This window comes from Pholcus phalangioides, unplaced genomic scaffold (genome assembly GCF_987345545.1).
Source record: "Pholcus phalangioides strain wild (caught in Gottingen) unplaced genomic scaffold, Ppha-v1.0 ptg000008l_1, whole genome shotgun sequence".
In the NCBI taxonomy this organism is placed as follows: Eukaryota; Metazoa; Arthropoda; class Arachnida; order Araneae; family Pholcidae; genus Pholcus; species Pholcus phalangioides.
In genome coordinates this window covers 33,613,359-33,638,710 of record NW_028301601.1, presented here as the reverse complement: position 1 = coordinate 33,638,710, position 25,352 = coordinate 33,613,359, and the positions used below count along the sequence as shown (strand labels likewise).

The 25,352-nt window shown below is 36.0% G+C and overlaps 1 protein-coding gene across 2 annotated transcripts in view; it reads right to left on the bottom strand.

The window, feature by feature from the left end:
• LOC149084197 (hemicentin-1-like) overlaps positions 1-25,352 on the bottom strand; it is a 425,960-nt gene that overhangs the window by 52,873 nt on the left and 347,735 nt on the right. For both annotated transcript variants that reach the window (XM_089234537.1, XM_089234538.1), the window contains exons 8-9: positions 21,757-22,107; positions 21,414-21,668 (exon numbers count right to left, since the gene is read on the bottom strand). In XM_089234537.1, the coding sequence (XP_089090663.1) occupies positions 21,414-21,668; positions 21,757-22,107 (606 nt within the window). The remainder of the gene's footprint in view (positions 1-21,413; positions 21,669-21,756; positions 22,108-25,352) is intronic.

Below are 25,352 nucleotides of genomic sequence, written 5' to 3'. Positions count from 1 at the left end.
AGTTGTCGAGCAGTTTTATTGCACGTTTATTCCCATCTTCAGCGTGTTTAAGGATTAATCTCGTAGTATTTACATAAATGCGTTCTAAAAAAAATGGGATCAACATGTTTTCTTTTTCTGATAGAATCTTCGAAAAAGCACTCTAATAAATATCATAATGTTGGAGGAAAAAACACAAAATATGGATTTCTATTTAAGTTTATCTAAACGAATATAATTTTTTTTTCGTTTCACACACATGAATTTTTATTTCTTTTCAGAATATTAATAAAATTTTAATACAATTTCCATATTAGGACTATGGCGTCATAATTTCTGAAATATGCCAAGATAACGAACAATTTCTTTCAGGAATTTCGAAAAGACATTTATTTTGTTAATGAAAAGCATGAATTACATTACGCGATTCAATAAGATGCATATCAATTACAATAACTTTCCTGATGTGGTCCTGGTACATAAGTTCTCATTCATGTTAATATATTATTCTGATTTCACCAACTATTATTACTACTCTGCAAATATATCTAGTAAACATAATCCCACGATCCCAAGCTGGGACTGAGCCATCCGAAATAGGCAATGTAGCATGTCGATCAACTGATGATGCAACATGGCCTACAAAAAAAGGCAATGAACGTTATTTGTCGTATTAGCTGTTGGTTACATTTATTCGTCATTATGTACAACGCTACCTAATGGAAGTTTTTATATAATTACTATCTCTCTCTCAAAAAAAAAAAACATTCTCCTATACATACAACTACTTTATCGAACACCAACTCCGGTCATATATCGCCATACGGCAATTTCTAATCAGTGGGGTTGGGTGGGAAATGAAGGATCCATCCATTGTCGTCCCAGGCTCCGTAGGTGAAGAACTTGCTTCTGACGTTCTATGCCCGGATTCTAACCCATGGACTTTGATGGTAACCTTCACAGTGGAGAACGAGCATCTTACCACTGCCCCACTCGGGCGCTCTAGGCGTCCAACTGTCATCTCAATGAGGTAATTTCCTATCGTATTATTTTTTACAAAGAACTCTCTCTTCCACCCCAATTGCATGTAATAACATCAATCGTTCATGATGAATTTTTGAGGAAAACATTTTGAAAATATTAAACGAAAGATTTATGAAGATTATCTGCGTTATTAAAAAAAAATTATTGTGAAGAGTAATTTTACTTTTGTAAATTTTTAGGAATATTTTTTATAACAAGTGGGTTTTTTTAACCGGTGATAAATAAATTCAAATTATAATTTACATGTTTAATCACATTTATATCTTAAACACTTTGCATTCGTTTTCTGAAGCGTCACTTTAGGTCTTTATGAATCATCTATTTTTTCGACATGACGTATCTTATAGTAAAATATGTTTCGATTCACTGCAGATTTTTTTTAGGCGGTTCTTCTCCAAACTGAAGGCAGTTTTCAAGCAATTTCGAGAATGTTCGGCAATTTTGGGACAGTTGGTGACCATCATGTACAGTGCACGCCACTTAATGTTATCACATAAGGACTCTAGATTTCTGATAACAATAACAGATTGATAACTATATCCGAAAAATTCCAGTTGTAAGTATGATGATTGTATGTCCCATTTGGTCGAAAATGTCGTCCTTTTCCCGAATGGAAACGGGAAAAACTTCTTCTCCACATAATGGATTTCAAAGTATAAAATCGTGCGTTTTTTTCAACTGTTCTGTGAACTGGGAGATGTTTTTCTTTCTTTGAGCTCAAATATATATTTTTTTCAATTCACAAACTGTGAGGGGTTAGAATGGAACTCTCTTACATAGATTAAGAATCGCGATACTTTTTATAATGCATATACATTTCAATAAATCCCTTATGAAAATCTTCCGGCCGAGGAAGTCTGAATGTGGTTAGTTGAAATAAACTGACTAAGAACAGAAGAAATACTTTTTTTACCTTACATATTTAAGCCTTTGCCATAGGAAGGAAGGAAATCGCACATGCAGCGTTGCACTCAAAGGACCATAGCGGCTATTTGGCCCATTGTCGACTGAGTACGGATATTTTTCTCAATAAAGCAGCCTTCTATCCTCCTACATAATCTTTCAAATTAATAACGTTATCTTATGGAGAGAGAAAATGAGTCTGGTTCCACTTTAGCTTCGAAATAGTCAAGGGGAGGGAGGAAAACAACAAAAAAAAAAACTTAACGAAAGTGACAACAATACCCAAATGATAACATTATCTCATGTTATGATATTAGTTCTTTCCAAACTTAACGAAAGTGACAACAATACCCAAATGATAAAATTATCCGTGATTTTAATAAGCGTGTTTAATCTACTGTGTTTGCGCAATCTGAATTCCTTGTATTTCTCTTGGTGAAATATCATCACCATAGTCATATACACGATTTTTTTTCTTTTTTTTCAAGATGATAAACGAAGCATTTCTAAAAGATAACACCGCTTCATTAAAAACGAGGGATATGTTAGATTAAAAGGATAGGTTAGGAAGCCTATGTTACAGGGTTTAGCTGAACAGCTAAAAGCCGTTTAGCATTTATACTGCTCACACACTCAATATGGTGTCTTTTTAACCACTTATTCATTGCTTTTATTTGCACACAAATGTTTAAGAAAATCATGTTAAAATTTGACTGAACCCTTAAAAAACTTTTTACGGTCGAATATGAATTCTGATGCTGATAATACACGTCTAGATGCATATTGCACGAGACAAAACTCGAGATAAATGATCAGATATATACACAAGCTGTGTCGAGACTATATCTGAGCTTTATCTACACTAAAATGTTTGTGGAAGAGCTCTCTCTCTCTCTATGGCTGTATCGATCGTCTGGTTATATAGATGTTTATACTCGATAGAAATCAAACTCTGATAGCAATTTCCTACCTCGCATAATTAGACGGCTGGATTGTGCTTACTATGTGCAGTGTTCATACAATAGCATAATTTGGTTGTCATTCTCATAGGTGTCGACGACGGGAGAATAACAGGAATCCGTACGAACGCGTGCGCATGTTTGTGTGTGTATGGAGCTAGCGCTAATATCGGTGATGAAGGGGGGGGGGAGAATTCGCGAAAACCCGATTGAGAGATCCAGTTTCCAATCAACTAAGCTCGTATGCATCACGCGAGGGTGCGTCCCACGCCGGCAGTTATTGTCACCAAAACCCATCAGGGACGGGGCGCGTACAAGGCTCTCTGACCAAGAGAACATTTGATAGAGGTCTCATTACGCCGCGACATAATGCATCATCAAGCTAACGTGGAGTCACCACGTATCCTGTTACCGTAGTATATGTGGGTATCCCTGTCTCCTTCTCTGGCACAATCAGACCCGAGTGTCAAGTCACAGATGTCTCCTCTCACCTAGATGTGCCTCGCGTAATATCCATCGATGGTCAAGTCAACCATAACATGCGTGCACTCGCATGATGTAGTATACAAGAACAGTCGTGCACACACACGCAACATCTTATCATTATTGCTGTTATAAATAACTCTCCATCATCGAACATATTTTCAAGTTGTAACTTACTCCTTTATTTACACTACAAATATTAATACAGTTCACGAAGTTGATTAAAATCATGGATAATGTTATCATTCGGGTATTGTTATCACTTTTCTACAAAACGGAATGGATCCAATATCATAGCATGGGTATATGTAGTGCTGCCACCTGGCCTCAGTTTTTGCACAACTCAGGTGTACCGCCATGGGGAATTTACTTAATTGTATGATTTGTGCCGGAAGTGTAAGTGCGTGTACATTACAGTCTGTGCGCGTATCTAGTGTGGTGTCTGATTTTTCAGTGCTGCCATCTGTATTTCAGAAGTAAAGTGAAGTATAACAATTTAATAATTGTATCGTTGTAAGCCTGTTGCTGTCTGTGGCGAGACTTTTTAAAGGGAAAATCATTCCTCATTTCGCCCCAAATTTTGAACAGAAAACCAATTTCAGCCAACTGCCACTGGTGGTGGGGTCCGTCACTATGACCACTCCACCACCACACAGGCTCAAAGCCTCTGTAGGAGGCTAGAAAGTCTCTCCTCCTTACCTTGTTGACAAACATTTCTGTCCTTAATTGGTTCGTAGTGCTTGGAGCTGCTTTTGCAATTTCTAAAATGAAGGCAAATGTGTATGACGGAAATTTTTTATTTCTCCAGTCCTTGATCAGTTTCTTTCATTTGACTGGATTCAAATATATTCTTCCGAGAGACTCTCTGAAGGGATCTATGAAACGTATTGTACACTGAAAAAAAAGTATCAAAATTCGTAATATGCATTAGACATTTTTTTCCATTCTAACGCCACACATTGGTTGAATAACAAAGTTGCAGGTTTTTAGCTCAAGGGAAAAAAGTCCCGTTTTAGAATAGAATGGAAAAACGAAAGAAGGAAATATTGAACATTTTTCACAACCAGATATGTAGGAAAGAAAAAGATTGTCCAATTTTTTAGCAATATCCATTTATCATAACGTCGTCCCGTTCGACAAAACGGGATGTGTGGTCAGAGTAATTGCAAACAGGATTTTCTTCGGATATAGTCATCAGAAACCTCTGGTCTTGATGTGATCACATTAAGTGGCATGGACTATACAAAAAATAAATGTATTTTCGACGATATACTCTCGAAAAAAATAGTTACGCCTTTTTATGTTGAAACGCGTGGAGGTTCATGCAACCGTTTTTATGTACTGATGTACTTTATGATATAATGGTATAGAGTGATTAGCGAACTACGGACCGCCAAGGGGTTCCATACAACCCGCCAAATGTGTTCCGGCAGATAAGTATCAATACACACAACTTAATAAATACCTAGGCTGATGTTCTTTTTTTCCCTTCATAAAAATACGGGATATAGAAAATTGGGATCCATACGGGAGGAATCACAACTTATCTCCAAAAAAAATATGCAAGTTGCTAATTATAGCCAAAAACTTGTCAAAGGAAGTCAAAGTTGCATTTTACGCCAGAAATTGTCAAACGCAGGTAAAGTTGCAAATTACAGCCAAAATAATTTTTAAGGTCATGTAGACTTGCCAACTATCACTGACGTTGCTGCAAGAATCGCTAATGGCGGGAAGTAGGGAGCTTTCACAAAAGACGCAATTGGCAAAAATTTATGATTCATTAAACAAAACGTATGTGCTTGCGAGCCTTCATCTGGCTCGCCAAAAATATTCAGGTAAAAGTATATTTTTCAACGCACGCAGCACAATATAATTTTTTTTTCAATAATCGGCATATAATGTCTTGTTTTTCCGTATTGATCTGTATTATCCTAAGTATATATTGTATAAATATATTTATATCTATATGTAATAACACTTCTTTCCCCTAAACTCTGGGTAAACGAGATCTTTACGGAAAAATTAGACATTGTGCTGATTATTGCCAAAAAATTGTCAAAAGTAATTAAAGTTGCAATTTATAATATCGAAGTCATCGAAAATCAGCGATGGTTGGAAACGAATCGAAAAAGGAATCCTCGATATCTGTCGAAGTAAATATATATTAAAATTTCATAATGCAATTTTCGGGTGTATGAAAAATATGAATTTCGTGGAAAAGTTAATGCCGAAAATTGTCGTTGGGGTGAGCTTTCGTGATTTAGGAGTCGCAAACATGTGGTTAATCACATTGGTGGCATGATTACTAGAAAATTTTGGCTCGATTTCACGTAATGAATCGGGTTGGATGGAATACGTTGTGTCGTCTCTCGGTTAGATAACGTAACGGCCTGATCCATTTTATCTTTCTAGGTATTCAAGTTAAGAACGCCATCAACCTACACAACGGACTTCAAACACCCTCAAAGCCAAAAATCATACAGCCAAGTGGTGTCCGGGAAGGGGGGGGGCATAAAGGCGACCATGTCGTTGGAAAATGTGTTCTAGCTGATAACCATCAGGCCAGTGAAATGCTACCGCAGAAGCAGCTTTACTAGAAAGGCATATGCGTGGACATGCTCCAAACTGCCTAAAAATTAACTAGCTCAAACCTTGTTTCCTCTTGAAATTCAGGAATTTACCAACATTCCTTGATGATTCTCGCCAGTTATGGAACAGTTACTGTACTTGTGGGAGTAATAAGCTGGGGAAGGAATGGTCCTATGTCCTATTATGGCCGCTTAGCCACAACACACGATTATCTCCGGAGAATGAGGCAAACTTGCATAGCTCTGCATTTAATGTAATTATCCTCATACTATTGACTACAAAAGCATCAAAATTCACCCTATCGGAAATTTTCGCAACTAATTTCTTTACAGAATTCATCATGAAAATGCTTCGATGGTTCTCCATCTAAAAACGGTCTTATTCCTTAACTGGCAGTAATGTTCTACTCCGCACATTGCTCATCTTGCCAGCTTGTTGATTACACGTGTTTGACAAATTTATGACGTTGCATAAGACGTTTTTCTCCGTTTATTTCTATCTTGGATCAAAGTTCTCATGGAGGACGAAATGATCCCACATCTCCACTTGCGTAAGTTTTTTTTTCCCCTCTCCCTCTCTCTCTGACGGCCGAAGTGTTCAGATCGGAATGGCAACTCGGAAGAGCGTCAGTTATTTCGATAACGATTTCAGATTAAACACGCAATGTTGGTATCGATGAGAGTGCTGTTAGTGAATAGCACAGTACATAAAATCTGTGTGCTCAACACGTCATGATGTTGATTGCAAGGATTTTTTTTTTCCTTCTACGAATAATAGTAACTTTGGTGCTTGTCAAAATATTATTTTGGCTTTCAAATGTTATTTTCTGAGCGTATTTTATACATACATGCTAATTTTTAGTCACATAAAAATAGCGTTAAAAATTTGATATATAATTTAAGAAAAATAGAAAAGTGTATTAATCTCTTTCTTTGAAATACATGTCTTGTAAAACTCCATTTAGAGAAAACAATTGAAGAAAATTTGACAATTATTTAGTGACTCAATTGATAAATGAATGAAGTCAAGTAAAAAAAAAACCCATTGCTTTTATTATTGTAATCAATACATCATCAATAATTGCTGGGGTCAAAATGTCAACACGACGCCTATTCCGCACATAATTTTCGCACAACGCCAGTTGATGGTTATTCCTCCTAGGTTTAGCTGCAGATGCTGCCGAAGAGAGACAGTTATGCTATAGCCAATTTTGCTTCAGATTTAGCAGGAAAGTTGATTTATATGATATATTGCGCCAGGGATCCACCATGCATATTTGAAATATAGGCCTATACCTATAGGTACATATATAATTTTTTTTCTCCAAATTATTCGAACATGCCGATTTTCCGTGAAGCTCCTTCCAATTTCTATGGGCGCTCTATACGAAGCTTAATCCATATTTTTTTTTTCCGGGAAGTTCAATCAATCCACGTCACTTTTTCATGAAATATTTTCATACACGAAAACATTTCCAAAACCGCAACCTAAATAGCTCCAGTTTCATTAAAAAAAATGGGATCTAAGAAAATAAGCTTAAACTATACTGTTACTAGCGTTCTCATGGATTTATGAGAATTCGTGGTGAAACTCGATCCCGAACTCAACATATAAAATATATACACACGGTCCAAAAGATAGAAGAAAAAAAAAATAGCGGAAGAGAAATTTCAATTGCACACTGCACATGAATAAGTCATATGGACTGAATATATATTCACGAACTTTAGTCATAAACTCCTCCGGTACAAGTCCACAAAGAATAGATTTTGCATTCTATTACGAAAGTACTGCCTATATATAGGAAAAAAAAAAATTCACAGAAGAGAGAAGGTACCACTCTCAGGTACCATATAAATGTAAAAATTGTGCGCTAAAGCACTGAGCACGTGAGATATCTTCAGGGAACCGCATAAACACCAGTAAAGATAGTCACACTTACTACCCTTCTGCGAGAGGTTTTCTCGTTATTTCTCGCCATCTATAACGTGATCTTATATCCCCTAGTGTTCTCCTGATACTACTGCTACTACTACTACGACTAACACCTACTATATTTTCCATGAATTTTTTTTTTTCAGTCTTCAGTAAGAGACGAATCCTCTGTAGAGTAAGTTTTCTCTACATTCCTCCCATATCTAAGACATGCGAATGGTTGATGGATTCAGCCTCCCGCTTTGACTCTATTCAAGAATAGACTCGTTTTAAGGAATATACCGGATCCACACACAAAACAAGCTACAAGAAAATCCTTAAAAAAAGGATTCATATTTTACACGAACCCGTTCCCACACGAAAGCACGTCGCAAATATATTTCCAGAATAACGCTTTTTTATGCGACTAACCGAGAGCATATCTTGTGTCCTGTATAAAGTCCGTGAATGCAAATTCCTGGAAATGCTGCATCAAGAGAGTGTTAAGAGAAATATTAGACAGTTCCCCGACTTAACTTTAAATTTAAATATACATATAACATTTCTTTACTTTTTTTGCTAACGTGTGTGTATGCATACATAGGAATTCCTACATCCAGTCGTATTCCAGTGCGGGTTCGAAATAAGAACCGCGTATCTCTTTTACGACTACGGGAGTGTATACGGAACCTAATTCCGTATACATCGTAAAGCAAGAACTCTCGCTCTCGTTTGTACCATTCCATTTTAAAGTGGGGGAAGTTCTAATATTAAATTTCCTTCGCAAGCACGTATAGTTAATCCTCCAGACAACTTTGCTCTAAATGCGAGTTTTATCGAGAGATGTGCGAGAGGAGAGAGAGAGAGAGAGAGAGAGAGAGAGGGGGGGATCACATAAGCTCAATCCTCTCGCAAGGATTGCTTTTCGTTCGTTTCCTTCTAGAGCTTTTAGTTCGAATCAATTCTTAAGTGCTTCAAGAATGAATGGCGAATTATATGGAGTATATCACGTGAATGTGTGCTTTTTAGGACGGGGTATCAAGATATCTGGCATGTAAGTGATGCACCATTTACATACATGGGATAGTGAGCTATGTGGAATGAGCGTTTGGGTGTGTAAGCGATCGGAAAAGATAATGGGTTTTTATTGGGGTTAAAACACCTTATGAAGGGCATTTTTCTCATAATAATCGTTGGGAAATCCAGTAAGTGTTTTTCTACATGCTTGAAAGTAAAAAAAAAGGAGCGTGAAATAAGTAATCCTTTTTTTTGAAGTTTTTAGGCAATGAGAGGCTTTTATATGTTATGCATATGATGACAACACAATTTTTGTAAATTAAATTCATTGTAATCCTTAGGTATCAGGAATTTTATTGAACAAGCCGGAGCTTGGAATTAGCCGCAAGAGTTAAAAATCGATTTTTGGGGAAATAAAAGCAGTGGCTTTATTATGGGAAATTCATGGGTGAAATAAAAAGAACGGAATATTTGAACAATATAGATTTTTTGCGTTAACCCAATGAAATCAATGATGAAAACAGTTCGTGGCGCTATTCGAGGGTGATCGTTAAGCAGGTATTCGCAATGTATTACTTAAATAGATTTTTGTCCGTATTATTTGGCCGTAAAACCTCGAACTTTGAACCTTCATTTGCATATTGGGGTTCCGTAGATGAGACTGTAATACAGTCGAATACCGTTTTAACGAGCTCCAAGGGACCAGAGAAATCACTTAGTTATAACGAAATTTTGATGTGAAGGAATTCCAGGTTTCTGCACTGTTTCTATGTAAACTTATCTGGGGGAATTAGAAAAGTGTTCGTTAAAACGAGATTTTTTCGCTATAGCGGTATTCGTTAAAACGGGATTCGACTGTATAACCACCGTATAAAAAACGAGTTATGAAAGGTTTTACTGTTTCTATGCAAAATTTTCAAAGGATGATCGGAATAGTAATGATATCAGAAATTTTTGAGTATAACCTCTTCAGACAATTCTCTAAGGTAAAACGAATTCTCAAATAATGCTGGAAGTAACAATGAATATTTGAAAAATTCGCCAATAATTTAAAATACTTTGAGTACTGATGACTATTGCAATATTGCTTTGAGTAGTAATGGCTATTTGAAAATTTCTTTGAGTAGTAATGGCTACTGAAAAATGCTCCGAGTAGCAAAGCAATTGATAAAAATATTCTAGGTAGCAATACTTATTGAAAAATGTTCTGAGCAGTAATGGGTATTGGAAAAACTGTTCTGAGTTGCAATGACTCTAAATGTTTTGAGTAGCAATGTCTATATTGGAAACTAGCTATTCCCCCTACTTCGCTCGCGTGGATTATGTCATCGGAAATTACTGGACGATGATTTCCCCCGTATAACATTTGAACCCCCTTATGCCACCCTTGATGGTTAAATTTTCAGAAATCAAGTCTCAGTGAGTCTATATATGATAAAATACAATACTCACCAAATTTCGTATTTATAGTTTCAGTGGTTTTGTCTCCGCGATGGTTGCCCCATTTGAATGCTTTAGAATTTGAATTTTGAAAAATCCGTTTAATGAGTCTCCATATTACAAAATGAAACTAAAAACCAAATTTCATATTATAGAGCCTCAGCTGTTTCGAATCGGCATGATTTCTCTGTACGGATTTTTAACTCCCCAGGGGTAAAATTTTACAGAACCACTTCTAAGTGGGTCTTTAAATCATGGAATTAAACAACTGATAAAATTTCATATTTTCAAGTCTAAGCAGATTCGACTAGACATGATTTCTCTGCATAACCTTCAAACCCATTATGACCCCCCCCCCCCACACACACACACACACACACACATCAGGGCATGTTATTTTATAGATATAGATTCAGTTTCAGTAACAATGAATATCGAAAAACTGTCTGAGTTGAGTAGCGATTAATATTGAAAAAAAAAATCCTCTGAGCAGCAACACCTGTTCAAAAAAATGCTCTGAGTAACAATGAACATTATTATATGCATTTCAGAGTTTCACATTTGAATGACAATTTTGCTTCAAGCAAAAACGTGAAGTCCTATATGAACAATATCTACCTAAAACTACCAAATAACTTTGAAGGTTAACAACAGCAAAATGGAGAGCCATACAAGTACGCTGTTTGTTGCATGCTTATTAGGGCTCAATATCGTTTATTATGCTCCGCAACGTTTTGTGGATTCTGTGATGATGGATCCTGTATTTCAAATGACTCTGACAATATATGGTATTTCTACAGGTTACAGCAGGTCAATGCAGCGATATCTGTCGGAAAAATTTCGATAAATTCAAATTTCCTTTCTCTCCTTCAATAAAACTATAGTAAAAAAGATGATTTTTTTATCCTCTTCAAACTTAAACCAACAGTGGCCATGAAAAAAAAATTCTTTTTGTTTTATTGAAATGTGGTGCATGTCAAGATGCCCTTTAAAAAGAAGAAAAAACATTTTTATAATTAATTGATTAATTAATCAGTCAGTTATTAATTAGTTTGTGTGGTTCAATATCTTCACTAGAAACAATTTGAGTCTTGACTTGAAAAAAAAAATGATCAAAACCATTTGGAACAATTGAAAAATGAAGGCATACATATGTATGTGTACCTCTGAAACGAAGAAGCTATATCACTAACAGTTTCTTAATTACACATTTTTTTTTTCAAAGCTGTATAACCATTTTCCGGGCACCCAGTATTCCAACATGTACCAGGTCATTGGCCATCAGCTTATACCTCTTCTGACCACGACGTTTTAAGTGAACAGATGTGCGTTTCTCCGTTGATCAACCGAGCGTTAAGATTTGGTATTCAACCCAAGTGGGAAACTCGGTCAGCGTGACTAGTGATTAAATATTTTTCCTCTGAAGACGACACTCATTGATGTCGAAATGAACTAGGATTTTTGTATTTTCGTGTATTTGCCTTATTTGTTGATGTCTTCTTAATACTCTTCGTTGAGACAGCAACGGGCCATGTTCTGGTTAGGAGGAGGACGAAAACATCCAGTAGGAATCATTGAGAAAAACTTGAGGAATGCGTTGCACACACGCATAGTTATAATTTTTGAGTTCCACAATTTCTTCACATCAAATAAATATGTTGTTTTTTTTTAAAATTCCCAAATGCATATTAATAAGATTCGAAAACAAAGCTTCAAACATGCAAATCATTTTTGTTTTAGAATTGTTGATACCGAGTCGCACCGCTCATTTGAGGTTTACAAGCAAATTATTGATGTTATTCCACTTGACCCGTAAAATCACTATTTTCATACATTGAGTAAGTTTGGTGTAATGTGTTTTTCAACAGACAGTTCCACAGCTCTTTATATTGCTTTCGAGCTCATTAAAACTGTGTCGTCAAGCTCAGAATGAAAAAGACAAAAAAAAATCTAATCAACTTCTCAAGCAACAAATTTTCTCTGCGTATGTCATTACTCGCCTGACTCGTTTCATTTCCGAAAAAATACATCCCCGGGAAATTTACACATACAATATAGAAAATTCAGGCAAAAAAAAATACCGGAAATTAAAAGCATATTAGATAAATTTTTCGATCTTCTCCGTTCGTATGTTCAAGTTGGTGTATGTTGTGGTCTTTGATATACAGTTGAGCTTACATTTTTTTCCCCTCTCTCTATGAATCATTGGTGAACAAAAAAAAACAATACCTCAGAAAAAGTTAATATGAATATGGATTTTTTTTTTCAATTAAGGGAATTTATCTGTTTTTCCCTCCCTATATTGTGATCTTATCTAAATAAAGCAAACATAATTTAACCTTTCAATGAACACAGAAACGAACCAAAAAAAAGGGGGAAATTTCTGAAATTACTACCCGTTGTTATCATGAATGAAGACAGAAATTTCATTAATAATGTCTTGTTTAATCAGTACTGCCTACAGAAAATGATAATAGCTATTTGTTCGATTATTATTATTTTTTCCAATTAAATCAAGTGTCATCATAATATAGACTCAATCTCTGGTTATAATTAACGTTAATTATAATGCGATAATCAATTCTTCTTTCCGGAATGGAACACCTTTGAACATCTCGACTTCCGTTGGAAATTCCGCTTAATTAGTTATTGATTAGAGATTTATGCAAAAAAAAATTAAAAATATTGAAATTTCATAATGTCTCCGCACGATATCTTTTCATGAGCAAATTTAAAAAAAATAGAGTTGGAAGAAATTAGTGATTTTGAATCGTAGAATGATCGAATTTCAAGAGGATATGTGAGATTTATGAAAATATAGAGGTGATTATCAGTCTGTTTCTCGGAGAAAAAAAATGGTCATGTAAGGTATTAATAGTCATGATTATTTTTAAAAATTATCTAGATTTTTTAATTAAAGGGATTAGAAAGTTAGGTCAATTTTATTGCTCTTGGTGATAGGAGATTAGGAGATATAGTTTTTCACGGATGCTAATGCAGTAAAAACTCTATTCCGCTGACAAAATAATTCATCCTTAAAAGAAAAGGTGACCGTTTATCAGAGTTTTGAAATTCATACAGTTATTATACAAGGGGAAATTATTATTTGACCTTAAGCCAGGAGTGACCGCAGCTGAGGGGTCTTAAGAGGGAGGTTTTCTATACTTGGAATACAAGTTCAATACAAAATATTCATTGTGATTGCACATTTAAATGTTAGGGCAGAGTTTCTCTACGTTTTTAATGTCGTAGAGACCCTGTGATACAGATAAATGATAAGGGGGACCCCCTGTAACGTTTGAAAGTGAAATTTTGACCCCCCCCCTCCCCTCACCATCCCATAAAATCCAAAATGTTTTTTTTTTTTCTAATTCGAATATAATAAAAAAAAGAAATATTAGAATTTCACAACACAGAATGTATCATTCGTGAGATGTTAGTTAATGGAAATCATCACCCGAACCCCTTACAGAGAGACTCACGGACCCCAGGGGTCTGCGGACCATGATTCGGGAAACACTACATCAAAGAATGTCAAAATTTTATCTAACTGGATGCGCTATTTCTGTATTTGAAAAATATTTATTTGGTTCTTATGAGGTATTTTCCGTTGAGACGAGCTCAATCATAGCTAAGCTATTGAGGATTTTATAATCACGCAAACGACTTTCGCGAAAGAGTAATAATTTGGTGCGATAATGAATGATGCAATATTACGATTTTAGCATCCAAGAGCACGTACTCAACGAATCCATGTTCAAATCTAGGAGTAGGATAGATTGTCTGCGTCAAGTGATTTTGGGATTAAACTTTTACTCTGGTTGCGTAAGAGACTGCAGTGCGTATTATTCGAAGTGGCCAATTCAAAGTCAATTGATAATTCTTGAATCGAGAATTAAGAATTCTCACGCGTCACTTCCATCGCATACTAAATGATACAATAAGCTGTGCAACTGGCCTCTACGTACGGTAATCACCAGTAGAAGGTAATGCCTGCATTGACAATGTATGTCAATATTGTTGTGGAGCAACTATCGTTGTATCAAGAGGCGGCAGTTTAACATTAGAGTATACGCATTTCAAAACAAGACTAAAAGAATATCGTCATAGACGATAAATATCGGCTAGGAGGTGAACCAAAGCTTCCTAGATAGAGACTAGTATCTTGGAGGAGGCTTTCAGCGTACGCATCCACTGGAGTAGAAGATAAAAATTTTGCAGTGAAGTGGCTTCTACTTCGACAATTTCGAATCCATTATTTTGTGATTTGACCTATGCTTGCGGAAGACAATTGCAACCACATTTTGAAAGACTGGACAGTGTTGTGATACACAGACTATATCGCCATCGATTAGTCAAACTTGTAACGAATCCCGCGAACCGGTGTGATTCAGATCATGTGTTAATCATGTCCAGTCCTGCCCATAAAAAAAAAATAATTGTACCATCTTTCTGTCTATCACTGCATCCACATTTTGTCATCTTAAAAAAAGTCTTTCTATAGCTCTCTTGGAGTAAAAAATTTAGTTTTGATTATATTTTTTGGAAATTTATTTACATATATATTTTTATGAGTAATTTTTAATATTGTTTTTGAAATTGGTAATTTGCTTAGAAATTGCTCCCGGCTTGTGCGGAAGTTGTATCTTGTAAACAATCGAGGTGGTTCAACGGTATTTGTTTTCGATGTTCTGTGGGTTATGTACTGGAAATAGATGTACTTGTTGATATTCCCTTGCATGCAAAATCATGGTGAATGTCATTCATACATCCAACAATGACATTCCCATATTTAATACCATTAATCCTGACAATACAGATTAGACTTACGGGTAATTTTCAGTTTCATGTCAAGTACATTGGACATTTGTGCAGGACATATTGATAACATTGAAGAATTGAAATAGACACCAAGATGCCACACACATCACGATTTCTTAGATAAAGCAGCATCCTTTACTAGAGAAGCAATATGCTATGCAAATAATGCAATGTATGCCAATTAATGTACGACCATGCTAAGCTTCTGAGAAAATTTTATGAGGCCTGCATTATAAATAATGGAAAACAGATAATGTTAAAAAATACTTCTAAGCATTGTTAATAGAAAAAATAAATAATAATCCATGGTATATCTCAACAGAAAATACGAAAACAAACAGTTTGTTATTTTTCAAAAAGTCTGCCTCAGCCATATTCCCAATACGTGAACGTGAAGGTAATACGGCCTAGGAAGAGCTCAACATACATATCTCAATACGATTACAGACATTTTCATGAGAATGTAGGTACTGATTGAAAAAAGTTATTCAATTAACCAGGCTTTTAATTTAAAATTATATGCAAAAAGAAATACACACAAAGAAATATACGTCCACAAAATCAATTTTGTTAACTTTTAACTAACTTAAAATAAGGAATCAAAACTTGAAAATTTTGTAAAGGAATTAACAGACAACATTCCGACTGATATAAATCCTTTTTTTCATCCTTCTCAGTGAATAGAAATTTCAGAAAGTGGGGGGTCACCTGAAATATCTGACAGGAAAAAAAAATATATTCGCACACGCGCAGAGAATACAAATACAAAACTGGAAACCACAATAGGCAAACACGCCCAACGAGGTGGCTGGAAAAAGTAAAAGCAGAAATAAAAATAAATACTATTAGAACAATGTCCATAAAACGATGGTTGCCGTTGTCTAAATACAGTTGTGCAAAAATAATACGACAGAAAAAGTAACTAAACAACTCAAATATCTGCTCATAGAAATATGGGTGCCATATGGTTTCTTTAAATATGGATTGAAATATGGTTTCTTTAAATATGGATTGAAATATGGTTTCTTTAAATATGGATTGAAATATGGTTTCTTTAAATATGGATTGAAATATGGTTTCTTTAAATATGGATTGAAATATGGTTTCTTTAAATATGGATTGAAATATGGTTTCTTTAAATATGGATTGAAATATGGTTTCTTTAAATATGGATTGAAATATGGTTTCTTTAAATATGGATTGAAATATGGTTTCTTTAAATATGGATTGAAATATGGTTTCTTTAAATATGGATTGAAATATGGTTTCTTTAAATATGGATTGAAATATGGTTTCTTTAAATATGGATAGCTTCTTGATTACTCCCACCCATCTTATCATATTTCTTCTTAACCGTGTCTATCGGGTGGGAAGGATTCACGATATCAGAAGGTAGGCTATTCCATGCATTTACAACTCTCTTGGAGAAAAACTTCCGGCGACAAAATAACTATATATAATTATCCCTAACTGATAGAAACTGATGCCCTCGAGTAGAAATCATTCAAAAGACAGATTAACAATATTTCATCGGGGATCATACCGATCCGATTGAAAACTTTAAATACTTCAATCATACCTCCACGATACCTACATTGTTCTGAAGAAAACATATTCAACGAATCAAGTGTTTCTTCATACCTCAAACCTTGCATACCCACCAGTGCTCTAGTGGCACTTCTTTGCACCCGTTCAACCAAGTCTATATCCTTCTGAAGATAGTCTCCAAAACCGTACGGCGTACTCAAGGTCAGGATGAAATAAGTCACGGAAAATTGGAAGGATGACTGTGGGAGAATGCGAAGACCTTTTTAAGAATCAAATCGAGCATTCTGTTTGCTTTTTTGACCATGGATACACCTTGTCATAAAACCAAAATATAATATTCTAAAGAAACCTACATGACACACAGAATTTTATACAAACTGAAATTACAATGAACGCCGATGAAAGAGCATTGAAAACTGCACACTATGATTACCGAACTAAAGATATGGACTGACGGAACCAGAGAAAAAAATTCAAATTCAAATTAAATTCGTACGAAAATAACAACGCAATTTTTGAAATGACACTTCCCAAACAAAAATTAGGCCATGTGTCGGAAAAAAAATTTCTACACAACAGAAGAACATCAAATTTCAAATTCCGTTCGAAATATTAAAAAAATACAGAAAATTGATTATATTACCATGAAACACCTTACCATAAGTATTGCTGAAAATGTTTATATCCTAGTTAATCCTAACTTTACAGACATTTCGACTGAGAACTTGATACGCTAACCACTTAGCTCCCAAGGGACTTTGACCCTTGTTCCAGAGAAGAATGTACGACCTCAGCCACTCAGTAAAATCAGATCAAACAGTTACGAGAGTATTTCTCACGCAAATCAAATAAAAGAAAAATGAATGGATGCAAAGGAACCAAGAAATTCACTTTACGTCCAGAAAAGGGAAGAATCCACCACACAAGAGCATGAGCGAGAATATTTTATTTTAAAAGGTAGAAAACTCAGAAAAATGCCACTTTATTTTTCTTCTCTCTGTAGGACAATAAAATAGAAAGTCTTAGAATTTCTATGACATCTATTCATGTGAAGTCTTTTGAAACCGTGAAATACGAAGAAATTCGGGAATATTTAATCTCTGAAAATAATGACGGTTATTGAATAGGTCTTAACGTTCAACAAAACAGTTTTCCTTCTATTTTTTTGTATGGACGTGTTTGTCTGAAGTTTGCATGTAAAAAGTATTTGGAAAACTTAGAGATTATTCGTGAAAACATGTATCTTTAGAAATAACTTCCGGGAGAAAAAGAAAAAAAAGAGTAGAAAATAAGACCAAAAATATTCAAAAAAGCTTAGCATTTTCTATCCTTTCTTCGACCTAAATATGATATGCGAAGGTCGATAAGTTTCTCTTGTTTCTTTTTTTTTTTGCGCTCCCGTTTCATGTTCTTCTCTCTGGTAAAATGAGATGTCACGTTTTTCCAGAGAAATTTTCCGCTTAGCGGATGTTGTCAAGTCAGTAGACGGGAAATTAAAAGGTTATAGCAAATGAAAATCGTGGATATAAAAATCGGCAGAGAACACTGACATCTAACTTGGTACAGTAAAAGGACTTCATCTCTCTCAGGTTCCTTTTTTTTCCCCGCCTTGCTTCAGGAAAAACTGTAGGGAGCAGGCAAAAATTTATGAAACAAAATCTGCTGATTCTTATCATTAAATCCATTGGAACGATTGGAAGAAAAATATATTCGAGTTGTGATTCATTGTTTCGATATTTGCATGAGGTAACAGGAAATTTTAGCAGCTATTTCAGTTACTTACTGTCGGTTGGGTGCTATTTGCGCAGTTGTAATGCGACGAGCACCATTTTACTATGAGATGCCTGATTGGTCAAGGGTTTTGTAATTTAGTGCCAGACGGGCGTTTCCAACCCAACCCGATCGGTAGTAATTCGCTGAGTGGCTATAAGACCGAGGATCGTTTGCGATGAAGTAGGTGTCGGACAACTAGATCAGTGGTGCCGAACCCCTGGGGGTGCCCCCACAATCATGGGCGGCCAACAGGGTGTCGCGTCAATGAACTAGCACAATGGTTCTCAACGTTTTTGACTCACGGAACCCTTTTACGTGAAAAAACACGGAGCCCCGAAGGCCAATTTGTTTAATTATTCATCAAAAATTTTGATTTATTTTCACTATTTAAAAATAATTATAATATCTAATTATTTTTTATTTTACTGTTCATTTCCCTCGAGCGGCCGCGGAGCCCCTGGAGAGTGCACAAGGAGCCCCAAGGGGAACCGCGGAGCACCAGTTGAGAACCGCTGAACTAGGGGGGGGGGTCACGAGAGATTCTCCAAAATAATAACTTCCAAATAAGAAATTTTAAATAATTAAGAATTTTTACTAAAAAATACGTCTAAACTTAAGTATATCTTTATTCAGATCAGCTAATTACCATGTATCATACAATGAATTTTATTAAATTCCTCTCGCACAATAACCAATATATCGGTTCCGTCATCCGTCATGTCAGAATCACGAATGCGCAATGTGCTTGCGAAAAAAACGTACGTGGAAAATGACGTTTGAATGTTTACTCTACCCATGCCATTCTATGGAAGTTATTTCCCTAAAGTGTTTTGTAACGTGTTTTTCAATAGGGATACACATTCGCGTTTCAGGTGCAAATTAGATAGCAAAACGAGGAATCCAAACAGCTGATAAAAAAAAAGAAATTTGTACACTCGTGCAAACACGTTTACTGGCGAAAAATCGGAATGTCCCCCGGAAAACCAGGATATATGATCAGCCTACGTAGGGATCGCCGTTAAATAATTTGGTTGAAAGGGGGTCGAGCTTCAAAAAGTTTGCGCAGTACTGAACTAGACCTTCACTGATCGTCGAGGTCTTTCAACCCAAGAATGTATTTTTGAAACATTCTGTGATCAATCGCACCATTTTTTTTTTTTTTTGTTCTACCTCTGCCATGAATCTGGGCTAGAAAAGATCGTTGCAACTGGATAAGTTCGGTGGTATTCTTTCATTCGTACAACTTTATGCTTAAAAAAAGCAATATTTCGCATCGTTTTCACTTTGCCGGCTTCAAATTCTCGAAGCCAACATTCTGGATTTTGGTAATGCGACATTTATAGAGTTTGTTGATTTCGGTAGCGTTAAATTTTCTGGTGGGGGGGGGGGGGCGGACTTGCTTTAGTCTCTTATATTCAAAGTTTACTCGGCCCACCCTAATGGGAAGTACAAGAATTATCTATTTGTTAAATATGGGAGCCAAATAAGTAGAATCGCAAAACACTATATTCCCCCTTATTAACCGGCATGCCGGAAAACAGCGAAGGTAATCAGCATGCTGGAAAATTCGAGTCACAGATTCCGAAAAATTCTTGAATACCTGCATTATTAGCATCAGTTGAAATGGTTGAATGTATACTGTGATTCTTATTAAACCTCGCTTTTTTCGGCATGCCGAGCTGATAACGAACCTGACCAAACATTCAAAAAAGTGGTGTCCCTTGATTTTTACGACATACCGGCTGATGCGGGAGAATACGGTATATATGTATATAATACAAATGTATATAATATTGTTGGAGAGAAATAGGAAAGGTAAACATATTTCCCGGTTGCTCCTCGTGATGTGATAAAGTCGCCATTTTTGGTGACTTTTGAAATGGAATGATTCACGTTTCCCACGAATAAGTGTATTAAGACCCTGAGTTTCATCAAAAATATAATTTTTCTTTACGTTTTCTTCAACCGTTCTCAGTTTTGCGGTTCAAAGGTCTACCTTGCATGAGTTCTTAAAGCTCATTGACGCATGCATACTATACGCTGTCTTCGAGTGTTTTACTGAAATTTCGTCATGTACGGATGTCACGAAATATTTCATTGCGAGCCGAGCAACGTATACTTGACGAATGTCCAACTCGCGTGCGTTAAATAGCGGTTTGAACAACAAGGAAAGTCGTGTTGTGACTCCAGGAATCAATATGGTGGATGTGGCTGGTGTAAATGGGTGCGAAACTTGCGGTCGCACCGGGCCGCAAAATTCTAAGCGCTTCAATTTTTATAAAAGAAACACTTTCCTTTCTCAACAGATGTTCTGGGAATTTTGATAATATTTTATTGCTTTACCATTGAAATTCATTGATTGTGAGAGGAAGTTTTCAGTTTAAAGCCCCATATAATATAATTTTTAGTGTCATTAGGTATGGCATTAGCTTATTTCTAAGAGGGAGAGAGTGTATATGCACACACAGGTGGTCACATTCTTCCCCCCTCCCAAAGAAAGTCTGGCCTTTCTTCTGACAACAAATAAGAAAAGGGCTATATTAACCAAGGGGGAAAAAACATGCTTAGGGCATCAAACGAAAAGGGACACCACAAAAGAAATCTAGAATTTTTTTCCCTAGAAAACCTCCCCTCTCGTTGGATACTGGAGGCTTGGTCTGGAGATATCAATAGTGCTCACAAGGTGAAAGTTTATAGTTTCATCGGGTGGTGCTCCCACTATTGATGTTCTTATTAGCCTGTAGCTCTGTGTGGCAACAGGAAAGCAGAAATCCTGGGCACGGTCAAAGACATGCAGACACACCTAAACGCAAAAGTTTCAAAATTTTTGATTCACCTGTATAATTACTAACTAATAAATGAACAGTACTGATAATACAATAAATTAGTTAATTCTTGAAAACGAATAGAAAATTGATTCCTATAACGTTTTAAGTTACCTACATAGGACGTTAAGCATCATTTCGATCTGTGCCCGGCCGTGGTCGTTCTCCGCAACGCAAACGTACACTCCCGAATTGTCTCTTTCCACGGTTTCGTTAAAGACAAGAGTGTCGTCCCTGGCTACGACCATATCGCCTTTCTTCCACAGGTAGGTGCTCGGAGGCCATGACGATGCTGTACATTCCACAGAATCCGGAACCCTGCCTTCCATGACGTCCAGTTGGCTCTCTGATAAACTCATCTGTTCTGGGGGAACTGAAAAAAACAAGTTTTCTGTTAGTTGGACTCGCGAGATTCGTTAATCGAATTACAAAATATATTTTGATGTTATTATGATACTCACATTCTACTTGGAAGAGCATTGTCGAAGTAACACCTTCACCGATGATGTTGCCCGTGCTGAAGCAAGTGTAGTTTGATTTGTCCCTTTCTTTGAGGAGACGTCGTCCAGGCCAAGCTGTCATGTTAAACTGCAATGTACTGGACACTGATAGGAACTTATTATTAGGACCATCTTCGGGGACTATCTTGTTTCTTATTATGAAAAGGTTCGAATGGTCGATGAGTTCGCCTTCTTTCCTCCAGTGCACGTCACACAACGGGTCGCATTCGACGCGGCACAGGAAACTGATGAATGGAGCTTCTCTCGCTGCACCATGCATGTCCGGCAGATCTTGGATGAAATTCGGAGGTGCTGCCATAACACAAACACAATAAACAGTTAACGAATTTTTTCCTCGTTTCATTAGAAATAAATGATGTGTTTCAAATACACTTTGAAGTAATTTATAACATTCGCCAAGCGGCGAACATCTACATGTTTATTTAAAAATAATGACCTGTTCCACAAAGTCATTTTTCAGAAGAAAAATAAATGTATGAAGTCTATATTACTGAAAATAAATTATAATGTGTATGTTTCTTTGTACAATGAAACCTCCCATAGCGGGCACACTTCCCACCAACAGGTTTTTTAAAAATTATAATTCGTCGCGTTACTCCAAATCATTCAAGAAGCTTTCATCGAACACATGAAAACTCCCCGTTAGCGGACAAAATTTGGAGTCTCATGAGTACGCGCTAAAGACACCCATCTTACGCTCACGTCGCTGTTGTTGCGTTTCCGCTATCAGTAGAGGCCATACATGCTAAGCAAGGAATTTATAATTGTTTTTTTTCTACAAAAATAAATATTAATATTTCTACACAGTTTTATTTTGAAATCACGTTATCTATCTTAGGTTCACGTCACCCGTAAAGCACGGGTACTTCATCATATTACTATATAATGAGAAGGACGACCAAGGAGACGATCTCCCATAATGATTGTTGGAATCAATAGGTTTATAAAATACACACACAGTAAAGTAACATTACTTTCAGATACATGGGGGGAAAAGTACAAAACTGAGAAACAAATAAAAATAAAAATAGAATGAACAAAAACAAAATATAATAAAAACTGCAATGTAAAAAAATAGTCACATGCAACAGTGGAGGTGCTATAAAAGTCACATATTAGTAATATCAACATTAATAGTTAATATAGACCTGACATGTATCCCAAATACGAAAAAAAAAACAAATACAAAAAAATCATGTTAATGAAAAAAACACACAAACCAATATTTATAAGATAGTAAAATGTATAAGTTACGAAGTTCGTTAGAAGATAGCTCTGTGTTTCAAGAAAACCAAAATACGGTTCTATGAAAGCAGGACGAGGCATTCGTTTGAGATTCTGCGACATTTTTCTTCCGAGTATACACCATATTATTGCTACCATACTACAAATAGTGGATATTTTGAAAATATCATATTTTAGTTTCTTTTTTCGATTAGGCTGCAGTATCATTTGTTGCAGAGATTCATAACTAGTTTTAAAATTCTGTCTGACTGAAGATTTACTGTTTTCTTAAACACGTTGCTATCGCTTCGTTCTATTTATATTCATTTTTTTCCAAATGATGTCATCAATTTTGGGACACCCTGTAGCTACCATATGCAAGTATAACATTGAAAAATTACTAAAAACAACTTCTCCAATATAACTTTATGAATGTACGTCATTTTTGAGTAGCACTGCAAGCGAGAAATGATTGGAAATCCTCCCAACAACGGCCACTAACGGGACTGTGAAAACGTGACCGTTATTGGCAATGAATTTTATTTCCGAAAAAAAAAATATTTAGCAACAAGTACAATTTGTGATATCTATAACAGGTCAAATGAAAATCCGTTCTGTAATTGGTTACACTAGTTGCGTGAATTGTATAATTGATTATATTAGAATGTATGATTATACTGATACTGTAATATAATAATAATTGATTAACGGCAGGGCCGCGACTACACGGGATCAGGCGGATCAGGTGCGCCAGACTAGATGTTGGGGGGGGGCACAAATTTCACTTTTAAAATATCCTTCAACATTACAAGGGGGTTGGCAAAATGTATGCTTGCCCCAGCATCTAGTTCCAGTCCTATTAATCGATCAGCAGCGCCAGTTTCCCTTCTTAAAATTTAGCCTTGCCTTGCTGAGGTAGAACACAACAGAAATGAGCTGTCGAGAAAAACTGCTGATATGAATCAAGACGGTGTACCAACAACCCTCAAATAGTTATTTATTCCCACCCATGATCAACATGCTCAATCAATGATGCTCGGGCTAAATGCGACCCTTGATGATATCTCATGGGGCCCGCGATCTTATATCTAATTTTGTAAGAATGATCTAAGCGACAACACACTATCAGAACAAACCGGCACGTTTCAGTGCTCTGCCGCGCACTTACCCAGCACCTGACTTACCATACCACATTGACCTGAAGCGCTGTTCCAGATCACTTAAGTGATTTACTGTACAACTATAGATCACATGCACAAGTAAGTGGTGCGTGGCATAATTACAGATAACTTAAGTGGGCCTTTTTTCTACTCTTCAGTACTTCCCATGTACCCATCTAGCATTTATACCAGGGAAAGAAGGTACACGATTTTTTCCCCTCATTCTTGAAAATCATGTTGAAAATTATTTTTTTATGGTGATATATGCATGTTTTTTTTTTCTTTTCCCCCGACTCCATGTTCAAAGTGGCCGTTGTTCGGAGGTTATGGTTAATGTTAAGTCTATGGGACGTGTTTCGTTCCAACAAAACGTGGCTGTTGTTCGGAGACGTCCATTAAAGAAGGTTTTAGTGTACTTATTTTATTCTACTGATAGAACAAAGAAATCTCTCATCTTGTGCTATACGACTTGTGGAGCTAATTTAGCTACACGAGCCATCCAATAATCCCATTTCATAAATCTTATTCAATATACGTACCAGTGGTCATATCCGATATGATTAACCGCCTACAGATCCAACACATTACCATTGAAGATGTGGGAAAATTAACAATGCCAAAAACATTATTTCTAGTATTGACTTAATTATAGCTGGGAATTCAATTGTCTCTTTTCGATTGTTCGTAAGTCAATTACACGTGGATTCACGATAGAAAAGATAAGAACTGGAGCGTAAAAAGACAATATTGATAATAACAATTATCACAAAACTGGAAATAGCTAGAATATAGCTCTAGTTCTCATTGTCACAATGATCAGCAGAAGTAAGTTCATTAAAAATATCTTTTCAATCGTCACACAGTCGTATTGGTTTTTGTTCTATTTGAGAAAAGCAATATTTCCCTACAAAGAGTTATCCTCTATATGGAGAGCTTATCAGTATTCTATTCATTATTTGAAACGTGCATTTTCCTTGTGAAGTGCTTAAACTCCTCTTTGTACATGCATAGTGATCTCTATCATTACATTACGAGAGGGGTGTTTATCTCTTCTAGTTTTGGGGGGTATCAGAAGAAAAATCTCGTTAACGTGTGAATACTCGAGATGAAATAATTTAGAAAAATTGATATTTCTCTTTTGTGAGATGAACA